The sequence below is a fragment of the Malania oleifera genome, chromosome 2, assembly GCF_029873635.1.
Source record: "Malania oleifera isolate guangnan ecotype guangnan chromosome 2, ASM2987363v1, whole genome shotgun sequence".
Classification (NCBI taxonomy): Eukaryota; Viridiplantae; Streptophyta; class Magnoliopsida; order Santalales; family Ximeniaceae; genus Malania; species Malania oleifera.
In genome coordinates this window covers 4,312,910-4,324,600 of record NC_080418.1, presented here as the reverse complement: position 1 = coordinate 4,324,600, position 11,691 = coordinate 4,312,910, and the positions used below count along the sequence as shown (strand labels likewise).

The 11,691-nt window shown below is 35.7% G+C and overlaps 1 protein-coding gene across 4 annotated transcripts in view; it reads right to left on the bottom strand.

Moving 5' to 3' along the window:
• Positions 1-2,311: 2,311 nt before the first annotated feature.
• LOC131148644 (kinesin-like protein KIN-14C) overlaps positions 2,312-11,691 on the bottom strand; it is a 28,466-nt gene continuing 19,086 nt past the window's right edge. For 3 of the 4 annotated variants that reach the window (XM_058098493.1, XM_058098492.1, XM_058098495.1), the window contains 12 exons: positions 7,705-8,046; positions 7,391-7,472; positions 7,212-7,307; positions 6,957-7,136; positions 6,702-6,808; positions 6,436-6,614; positions 5,998-6,162; positions 5,655-5,908; positions 5,372-5,535; positions 3,718-4,241; positions 2,746-2,846; positions 2,312-2,627 (listed from right to left, as the gene is read on the bottom strand). In XM_058098493.1, the coding sequence (XP_057954476.1) occupies positions 2,566-2,627; positions 2,746-2,846; positions 3,718-4,241; positions 5,372-5,535; positions 5,655-5,908; positions 5,998-6,162; positions 6,436-6,614; positions 6,702-6,808; positions 6,957-7,136; positions 7,212-7,307; positions 7,391-7,472; positions 7,705-8,046 (2,256 nt within the window). In that variant the 3' untranslated portion in view covers positions 2,312-2,565. The remainder of the gene's footprint in view (positions 2,628-2,745; positions 2,847-3,717; positions 4,242-5,371; positions 5,536-5,654; positions 5,909-5,997; positions 6,163-6,435; positions 6,615-6,701; positions 6,809-6,956; positions 7,137-7,211; positions 7,308-7,390; positions 7,473-7,704; positions 8,047-11,691) is intronic. The other variant, XM_058098494.1, reaches the window with a different exon arrangement.

Below are 11,691 nucleotides of genomic sequence, written 5' to 3'. Positions count from 1 at the left end.
TGCTAGTGTATACTCTAGTGCACCTTAGGATGGTTCAAAGCACCGTCCGCACACGCATGTACGTGTGTGCGTGTGGCGTAGGCTGTAGGGCGCTAGTAGAGAATTTAGTTGGCGCACAAGCACTTAGCACGCTTGCATAGTTGCGAGATCATGACCGTTGGTCATGATCGGATGGTTAAAATTAATCTTATATTTTTATATATAGATTAAGTTTGGAACTAAAAATATTGAAAAATAAGTTTTTGCTGAGAGGATAGGCGACTGATGATAAGTCATCAGGCGACTGTGGTGTTTCTGTGTTTGAAAATATTCAAACAGAATGAGCACAAACGACTAACCCTATCAGGTACAGTCAGCTGACCCCATTCTGACTTTTAGAATACGCTGATTTTAAAAGAGCATTGGCGACTAACCCCTAGAGGATAGTCAACTGATGCGATAAACAGCACTGAATGGATGCAACCTTTCGCAACAAATGCAACCTTTCGAAAAAGGCATGATTTTATCTATATAAAGATAAAGTTAACTCCACGAAAAAAAAATCAAGAAAAATTCATCATTCTCTCATTCTCTTTCTCTTTCTCTTTCTCTCTAATCCTTCCACAAATTATATCATTTAAAATATGGATTCTATTTTCTACGGAGATAGAATTCTAGAAAATTTGTTCAGATTACTCTAAGGGTGTTTGTGATCAGCTTTCGTTTGTATATAACGCAAATTGATATCAGAACATATTCTAGGCTTCATTATATCCTAGAAATGTATTTACTGACTCAATATACACCAATCTGGTCAGGGCAAATAACGTTTTAAGAAAAACGACATTGTAACGTGCCTTGAAGCAAATTATATTTTGCAGCATTTCCTCATTCAATTCTTACAAGAACTTGGGGGATGGTAGAACCCAAGGTGGTTGAAGAGTCGAGAGAGGTGGACTTAGAATAACTAAATCATTGTGAAATAGTTTGCATTTCTTCTCCCTTACTCTAATTTTTTGTTATATTGCATTTGTAATTGTCTGAATACATTACATTTTCACTTGATCGCATAAAATGCAATTAGTTGGTAAATTTTATCTAGTATAACCCAATTCAACACCACCCCCCCCCCCCCCTCCCTCCACAAAGGATCACCATTTGGGAGAACAGAGGAAAAAATGGGAGAGGCAGCATCGACTGGAATCAATGATTTGTGAAATTGTGGTGTACAGTATTGCTTGTGCTTTTCAAATGAAAGACAAGGGGGGAAGGCAAATCTTGTTTGGGAGCTATATTTACAAAGTAAATAATATAAGAATGCTGAAAAGGTATCATTTCCTAAACGACAATGGAATGATGGATTAATGTTATTCACCATCTCCCAGCATATGTTATTATAACATTAGTCACTATGACATTTTTAGAGCAAAAAGAAAATCAAACAGAATAACAGTATATGCGACCAAAGCCCCACTGTCCCAGATTTCACAATATCATAATCAATAAAAGAAACCCTGTTCTTTCTATGAAGGATTAGAATTTTGCCAGCAATTTTTTTTGCAACAGATCAACAAGGAACAATTTCCGAAAGAATAAAGAACAACTTTTCAAGTAACTTTGAGAAGCACAAATCACACTCTCAATAAAGAACAAAATAATTAACTCACAGTGCACTATTTTATGTCAAAGCACTCCACACTGAATGGGGATCCATCTTGTTGTCATTGTCATTGTAATTCGACAGAGTACTGTTCAGATCTTTGAGCATCCTCCCCCAAAATATCAGCAATTCCAACCCTGCATTTCACACAAGTACTCTTCTTTGTAGCTAAACTCACTCCCTCAAAAACCTTGAGCTTGAAAACACCCCGCGTGTGAAATTCATACCTGCATTTTTGAGACACTACCATATTCTCAGATTCTGAAGATACATCATCACACGAAACCTTCTGATCAAATCTTCACCATCCATCTATTACAGAGACGGACTGAGAAAGAAAGAGAAGCTTGGCTGTGACTGCCGCAGGTAAATCTTTTTTCCTTTAAACAAAGAGTTGCAAGCTGTTTTCATTATTTTGAATCAGCATTCCTCTTTTTCTTAGTGCTCCTGCTGCTGGTACTCTTCATAATTTGTAGTTTGATGCAATGAAGCAAGTCATCCTTTTTCAGCAGCCATAAACAGATGGGCAGTGTGTTCAAGGGGGCTAATGATAAAATGATGAAGCATAATGTTTTAAGATATAGTAAAGGATTGAAACACCTAAATGCAGCTGCACTGAACTACACAACTACTGCAAATATTAGTATAAAATAAAATGCCTAACAGGTACAATTGGATTTCAAGAGAGAACTTGAATTTGGTAAACTCAAAGTTTGTCATTTAATTTCAATAATACAAAAATGCCCACCCCAAGAACCATGTGTAGAAGGCAAAAAATAATTTATGAGAGGCAAGGAACCTCAATAATATTTGTCTATCGAAAACTATGTGATGGCGAAAAACCCATGATTAAACTGCACAAATGGGTATCAAAAAATAAAAATAAAAATAAAAATGAAAATAAAATCCAGCGCCTGCCTTCTAATCTACTGCCATCGCTTGGGTGGCTTTCCTGAAGAAGAGCTGCCAGGAGTAGTCTTTCTCAAGCCTGGAAAAAGAAATTGTGAAAGAGATTAATCAAGATATTAGAATAATGACTGTAAGTGTATTCAATTTGATCATCTGACCATCTGGCGGTTAATTTGCATAGATTTAATTTTACATACTTCTTGCCACCTTCACAAATTCATCTGCCGGTGACGATTGTGTTGAGCCAGACTGTCCCAGTTTTTGTAGAGCTTGAGGAACTTTAGATGCTAATTTAGACCTTCATTAAAAAGTTCCACAAATTTAGATCAAACAATCATGGATCAGTTTCATTCATAATTTTTCTATCAATATACAAATGGGCACTTGAATGCATGCAGATATCTATTATTCTATTTAACAGGGGCTAATCAGACATTACTTGAACTAGAAATAACAATCACAAAGTAGATGTACCCTGTAAGTTGATGATTCAGACAGCCTTACATAGAAGACTTTCAAAAGATAAAATAAATAATAATAGTAAAAAAAATATTAACAAAAATTAATGCACTGGACAGCCAAGGGGGCAAACTTAATATGAATTTTTATAAAAGAAAGTAAAAAATGAGGGGAAGAGATGCAATATTCAAAGTGGTCATTTAAAAGTAAATTGATCGATTATAAAAGAAGGGCATGAAAGTTACAATGAAACTGCAGACTTCAAAAAAAAATGAACTGCAACATATAAGAAAATTTTGTAATTTGTCCCACTTGATTAACAATCAAAAGGCACAATTTACAGCAGATAATAAGAAGAAATGAGAGAAAAAGAGTTGTTTTAGTTTGTCAATAATACTTCATGCAAAATGCAAACATAATGAACGAAGACATGGCAATAAAGAATAACAGTTTGTTAATTCCCTCATACCACATACTCAAAACCATCCTCCAAATTCAAAGCTTGTGGTCAGGCAAACGACAAATAATTTAATTACTTCCAGCAGCAAATTATCAAGTTAAAGGGTCATGAAATTTGAACAACTTAATTGTCCACTGAACAACCTACACAAACTTTTTTTTTTTAATTTTTATTTTCACACATTTACATGATTTTTTTTCTTAATCTGATTAACATCACCCAAGCTCTACATGAAATGAGAAATACTTACTTTCCAGCATTTTCTGATGCTTTTGCACCTTCAGGTAAACTACTTGATTCGACAGACCCATCAGTTTCTGTTCCCACAGAAATACCACCATCAGACATGTCACTTAATCTCTCATCAAAATCTGCATCCTCAAATCCTACGGTCTCAGCATCAGCATGTAAATTCTGACCTATTTCTCCTCTGGCAACCTTTGCCTGCCGGGGAAATTCATTTTGGTGTTTAAGATCATCTACAGACTGCTGGGAACCAGCTTCAGAATGCTTGTCACTGGACTCTGAACAGTTGTCATGATCAGAACCTGCTTTCTCTGTAAGCCCTAAGTTTTTCCCACTTGACAGTTTTTGGTTTCGCTGAGAAGTTCCACCTATAGAATTTCCGCTTTGGGAGGAAGATTCATACCTCAATGATACTGTACCATGCTTCTCACCAATAGCATTGGGATACACATTTTTGAGATCTCTATGCAGTTGTAAACGTTCTATCTCCTCGTCTTTCTTTGCAATTGTGTCTTTGAGAGTTGCAACCTGCAAAGTAACAGAATTTTTTAAAATTAAAAAGGATTATGTACTACTTTCCAATACACATTTTACAGCTAGAAAAAGAAAAAATTCAAACAATGGAATAATCTAACATGAAATACAATTTTCCTTAATAAGAGCTTATTTTTTCATTCTGTCAGCTGGGCACTGTTTTTGAGGTCTTCTTTCCATATTGGTTCTAGGAAATTGAAATCATAATATGTTTCGTATTAACACAGATATTTGCACTAACACAGGTAGCATGTGGAGGATGAGGCTGAAGATTGAGGGAACAAAATCAACAGACTAAACAATTGTGAACAGCCAACACGTCCTGGGACTTCTGTTCTACCTATTTCTGCAAAAAAAAAATGTCACAAGAAAATGCCAAAGCGTGTTTCAAAAGCAAGGAATTCAATTTTAGAGGTCTATTTTTTATGCACAAATTGCAACAAACTGTCACTCCTTTCTATTAACAAACTGGAACTGAGAACTCAACTCATGCTTTATAAGCAAATGAGAAGTTATTTTTTCCTTTCCTTTGGAAGGGTAATGCGTACAGGGTCATCCTCTCACATATCTGCCAATAAGTGAGAATAAGAATGCAAGGAAGATTGACAGAGATGCAGTTCTTGCGTTAAGTACACACTACACAGGTTTCCCTAAAGCATATGGCTTATGGGGCTTCAGGGATAACAGTGTGAACACCCTCAATTCCAGAAAATTTAGCAAGAAGCAAAGAAAGCAATGTATGCACTGTAGTGTATCGATGTTTTGGAGAAGTGTCCAAATTTAAAAATATATTTTCAAGGATGGTTCAGTTAGAATAACAGCAGAAACAAGAATATAGATTGAGGCAATTAAGAAAAGATTTTATACAATTTAATTTAATATAATCAACTGTTTTCATAGTGATGGTTGTGATGGTGGTTTTTGTTTCTATCATAGTTGTAGCTGTTGTTCTTGTATGGGGAGGGCCCATAAAATGTCAGTCTGACACACATAAACAGCTGTTTTGTATGAGTGCCCAAGCTACAAGCAAATTACCAGTGATAAAGCATAGCTACTGAAATTTAATGCCAAATAAAAATTTCCAATCAAGTATGAAAGAGGTAGTAAATTGATGAGGGATGCACCTGCTCCATTAATTCCCTCACGTCCCTGCCCTCTTTGCTACTCCGAGCAGCACCTAGCTCAACTCCAGAGACTCTCTCTGCAAACTTCAAGGTACTCATAGTTTCAGAATAGGAATTTGCATCTGGATTCAACTGCACAAACATAAGGGTCTTTGCTTGACCACCTGCAGTCAGAAAAGTATAAATGATAAGCATTACATGAACTCAAAATGCCAAATGTAGAAAGCAACAGAGACATATCCATTAATTATCTCAGTTAAACTGCACAACAAAGAAGTAGTACCCAAAGAACTCTGGAGGACTTGAGTTAGCTTGCTGTTTCTGTATGGTACATGAGCACTCTTCAGTGATAGAGCAAAGATTACATCCCCAAGTGCAGATAGTGATTTGTTTATATGTTGTGCTTCCCTAAGTCTTTCTCCAGCTGCCTCTGAGCGATCTACCCTTTCACTTCCAGCAAGATCTACTAAATGAAGACTACCACGAAAAGTAGCACCGGACTTCAAATCGGTTCCACGAACATGAATAGTGACGACACTGTGCAGACAAATCTAATGAATTTCACAATGCATTCATAACTAAAAAATAATGCAGAGATAAACATACTGAATATCATTTGTAGGGACCTGTGGGAGCGGCTACTTCTTTCATTCAGAGCAGTGGCACCTATAGCTCTGTTCCTTTGTCCAACATCTATTAATTCCAATACATCAGAAGTTGACTTGACTGGGAGCATACTAGCATCAGGCACAGCTAACCCATTTGGTTGGGATGTTGTCATAATCCCAAGTGTGTGCAAATCAAGGGAAACAAAAGATTTTTGTACCAAACAGATAGAATGCAGATATTATGTTCTTAATTTGGTGAAAAAATAAGAACGAAAAATAAGGATGCAAATTGATAGGAAAAAACATCATCAGTCCAGTGACAACAACAACAACAACAATAGTTAGGTTCATCCATTGTGCAGTGGTGAAAATCCAAACAATAACTCAAGTCTGCATAATGCATCATCTAACCATCGAGAACGTCTATATGAGATGAATCCAAATAAATAAGGATATTTTTTCTGATTAATGTCATTTGATAGTAAATCACGGACTTGTTCATTATATATCTCAATCATCTGAACACGGACTTCATACAAAAAAGAGCTTCTTCTAGTTTGAGAGATGTGGAAAAGATCATTCAAAGCTCGATAATTGACTCCCCAGTCCTCTTTTGAAGGTGGATCAGGGCCAGTCTAGAGGGGAAAAAAACATCATATAGCGTCAGCTGCACCTGAACATGCTTGATCTATTGTAACACTAGATAGTAAGAGGCTTCATACCATCGTGTAGGTCTTCCCAGAACCAGTTTGACCATATGCAAATATACATACATTGTACCCATCAAGAACCGATCGTATAAAGGGTTGGATATCAGAGAATACCTCAGCTAGAATTTTAAAACAAGTCATATATTTAGGCTTCATGATGTTTTAATAGAAATATATTGCATAATGTAGAACAAAACAAACTTAAGGTCCACAAACAGCAATATTCATTTAATGGAAAAGTATAGCAACAAGCATACAAATAAAAACCTTGAGTAGCAGCTGGACCAAAGATCTTATTGAACTTGAACAACCGATGACCATCTTTCCCTTGTTTGGAGGGATTCACAACAGTCAGCTCCCCATTTTCACCAATATATTCTATGGTTGTCTGTTTTCGAGCTTGCCTGGGAAGAAACGGCCTCACTCGACAGTACACTCTGATATTTCCTATCCAAGAAATTCCATGAATGAGCTTCAAACTGAAATTATACAGGCTATCAGAGCTAAATTAAATATTATTACCTTTTAATTCCTGAACCTCATTAAACAGCCTTCTATTTTCAGCAAGAACTTCGTGATAGTTCCCAGCTGCATCTGCCAATGCTTTAAGCTTTAATCCTAAACAATGTGAAAACAAAATAATCAGAATACATCATCATACATTATATGAATTTGATTGAACTTCATAAAACCAACCCCACCTAAGCGATTAAATTCCTCTGAGTAGCTCCTTTGTGTTTTTAAAACCTCTTGCTTTATGGACTCTGAAGCAGACCTCAATCCCTGAATATTTTATAAATTCAAGCAAAATATATGAAAAAACACATCACAGTATTAATTTAAGAACATCAGGGAAAATAATATAATAGGCAGAAAAGCATTTTTTTTTTTTTCCAGTTGGTATTCCAATGGAAGATGGCAGGATTTGAACCCTGGCACCAGCTTCTGGAGGGCCCCTTACATTCCCACTGGGCCAAGTCACCAATTACTAACTAACATCTGATTTAGAACATACCCTCAGTGCACCAAACTGAAAATCCATGCATATCTTGTAGATGTGCTCTTTCTTGTTCCACCTCTGACATTTTGACTCAGAATATGCCTCAAGATCTTTCACCTTATTCTTTGAATCTGCTAGGAGGTGCTCAAGTTCCTTTAATCTCTCTTCAAGCTCTACTTTAGCTCCTTTTGCCTGTGTTTCCATTTGTGAGCAACGATGCTCATATGTATTTCTCACTATATCTAGTTCTTGCTTCAGTGTTGAAATTTCCTGGTTGTAGTGCTCCTTCTCTTTCCTCAGTCTAACCACATCCTGCTCCTCAAGCTTCTTCTTTTCTTCCATTTTTGTCTTCTCAGTCTACAATACAAATAAATAAATAAATAACTCTCAAAAGTAGTGCAAAAAATCCATATAAGAAATATACAAACTTGAAAAAAAAAAATCCCTTCCTCTTGCAAGTAAAATATACATAAATGAGTCCGTTTGTAGAAAACAACTAAAAAGAAATTAATGCTCATTGTTAGATGTACATACAAACTTATGCTGGTTTGTGGTGGTGCCAGTGCAAAGATTTATTGATAATTAAGAATGAAAAAAAATAAAAATTCTCTGCATCCTTAATGATATTGGATGCCCTTTTCCACGCATCAAAAGTCACTCCAAACTCATGGTGCTATTCTTTGATTGTTCTGCTCTTCGTATAATTACAAACTTGTGTCAGATACATTCAACCTAGATACAGCAATTGAAAGCTTTAAACATAAAATCCACTTCCTCTCAGCCCCAAAATCTAATTCATTAAAGAGGGACCAATCTGGAGGAGGAGAGCATACCACGTAATTTTCTTGACTAGCTTTAAATCTTTCAATGGATGTGAAACATATGTTAAAGAAGCAATCTAGAAATTGATCGTGCTGAAGAAGTCAGATAATGAACGCCTAGAGTTCACTTGGCACATATTCCAATTTATCAGAGCATATTCAGACTCAATAAGTTTGACAAAGAGGCTAGCACTCTGTTAAGTAAATTTCTCAACTATTTGCCTGTTGGGGAACCTTAGGATAAGAGCTCTATCCAGAAGAAAATTTAGAAGGATTGTATGATGTCATATCTAAGGAATTTTATAGGATGTCGAAGAATCAAGGGGTTCTTGACCCTCATTCTGTCAGTGCTCTATGTTAAATATTTTGGGAATTTCCAAATTTTCTGAGGGATTGAGACTTCAGTTGATCAACTTCTTCATGTCAGTGAATAGTTAACTGAACACTCTTGAATACCACATGAAGTTCAAGACAGAGGTGGTGCCAAGTTTAAGGGTCTTTGCCTGTAAGGTTATGCCAATTCAATACGCATATTGCATAAAACGGCATCCTTTCATAATTGTGCAGGGGCTGGGGGAAGCCAGGCCCCCTAAGTTGCCAAAATGTTTTTTTTATCCTTTGGTCAATCGAAATGTTCCACTATCACCTATTCCTTCTCCCCTCAACCCAGCTGCCAATTACTTTTTTTCCTTTTGGTCTTTCCAGATGTTCTACTCCCGCCAACTTACTTCCCCTCCCCCCACCCCCCCCCCCGACAGTCACATCCCCATATGTAATTTTTTTTCCAGCTCTAAATCAGGGGGTATTTTGTAATTTTAAACCTCTTTTTGTCCCAAAAATTGAAAAATCCCCTCTTCGTTTCTCTCCTAAAGCTCTTGCAGAGAAATGTGAGTTACATTAAATAAACAATTATATAAAATTTTAGGTTAGTTAGGTTTGCGGATGCCTATTAATAGAAATAAATTAATTATAATAAGTTAGTTACAATTAGTTATACAAAAATTAAGTTGTCTGAACGAAACTTCTTTTATCAATTCATAACAAGGAATAGGGAAAGAAATAACTATTTCCAAATTTCAATATGCGAATGTCTTTTCTTTCTTATTACATGCTAGAAGAAATAATAAAGAATATATAAGGGATAACTATTCCCTCTACTCTATACTTTCTCATCGTATTTGAATAACTATTTCACAAACTAAAGTAATCTTAGTTATAAGATGTAGTTACTTCGGGCATACTAAGCAGTCACAAGCAAACCAAGCAAGCAAGGAATTCTTTATTTTTAATTCTTAATATTTTGAAAAGAGAATCACAACTGCAGCACCTTCTTGGCAGCTGCTTTGAAATGTGTGCAGTATTATAAAAATTAAAAAATATAGATATTAAAATTTATAAGGCATTTTTAGACACTGATACATCTTGGTTAATTCAAAGGAGCACTATAGGAGTAGGACGACAACACTAAACTCACTATTGAGAGAGAAACAAAGGAGAAAAGAAAAAAAAAAAAAAAAGAAAGAAAAAAACTTAATTATTATATTTTTGTAAAATAAAATAATTTTTTTACTTATGTGCCCCCCCACCCCCAAGCAGTGATCCTGGATCTGCCGCTGATTGAACAGAATCCTCCCACACTCTCACTCAACCCATCACCCCCACAAGACAAAAATCTTTATCTACTATTAGTGGACCTAACTCAATACTGGCTCTATCCCTATCCCAATACTTTATTTGGTTCAAAATGTACTGAAGGAAGTTTCTAGGGTAAAAGACACCGACCTCCCCATAAATTTGGGAAAAAAGATATGGATCTCTCTTGAGGTTTCAAAAATTCCACAGATCTCCCTTGAAGTTTGCCAAAAAGACACTAAACTCCTTTTATATTTGACAAAAAACAAGCTTTTGAGGGGTATAAGTGTCCCAAAAATCAAATTTAAGGGGAGTTCTAGGGGATGTTTGAAACGCATAGTAGGATTTTTGAAACCTCAAGGAAGGTTCGTGTCTTTTTGCCAAACCTCAAGGGAGGTCAAATCTTTTGCCCAAGTTCTTTTGTTGTCCTTTTTTGTCATGAGATAGATAATAACACTATTGCTCTCTTCATAACTAATTATTAAGAATTTAATGATTTGATGCCCAAAAACACAAGTTATATATTATATTATGGCTATATACCGAGAAGTGATAGAACCAAACAGATTAAGCTAGAAAAGAAGCAAATCCTAAACAAAATGGATATATCTTCTAACTTTCAGCAAGTAATTTGAACCTAAAGTAAAAATATAACCAATTGAAGGAGACTTGTATAAATTTCAAAATGCACTGAGCTCGGGAACAAGACAAATAAACATTTTGAAAAGAGTAAATCTACCAATTATCAAAGTTAAACTCAAAAAACAACTTCTTTATTGAAATATAATGCTAGAAATATATAATGAACTTCTAATGCGCTTACACGACCAAATGACTATAAAAATTTCCATACACATACCAAGCCAAATCAAATAAACCATATTGAAAAGGATCAAAATTTCATTATATTTTTAAAAAGTTTTTATTGAAGTAACGGAAGACCTAATCACAATGATAGGTCTCTCCCTCTATTTATAATATATGTCAAGTACATACCAATGGCCATAATACCCTCACTAACTGACAATTATTAACACAACACTAACATGCTAATAATACTAAATGACCAATATAACCATTAACTCCCCTCAAGCTGGAGCATAGATATCATATGTTCCAAGTTTGTTACAAATGAATTTGATGTGAGCACCACACCCCCCACCCCCCCCCCCCCCCAAAAAAAAAAAAACAAAGATTTAGGAAATCAGTGAGCAAACTATACATCGGACTTCACATAAGTGGTTGTAATGAGCTTTTGCACAAGTTTCTCCTGAACAAAGTGGCAATCAACTTCAATGTGTTTTGTCCGCTAGTGAAAATTGGGCTGGAGGCAATCTGAATAGAAACTTGCTTATCACACATCAACTCCATAAACTGGGAATGTGGAAAACCTAGTTCTTCCAACATTTTCTCAACCAAACAAGCTCACTTGCAGTGTGAGCCATGGCCCTATACTCTGACTCATCACCAAACCTAGCCAATACAATTTGTTTCATACTCTTCCAAGAAACCAAATTAACACCAACAAAGATAGAATACCTGGTTGTGG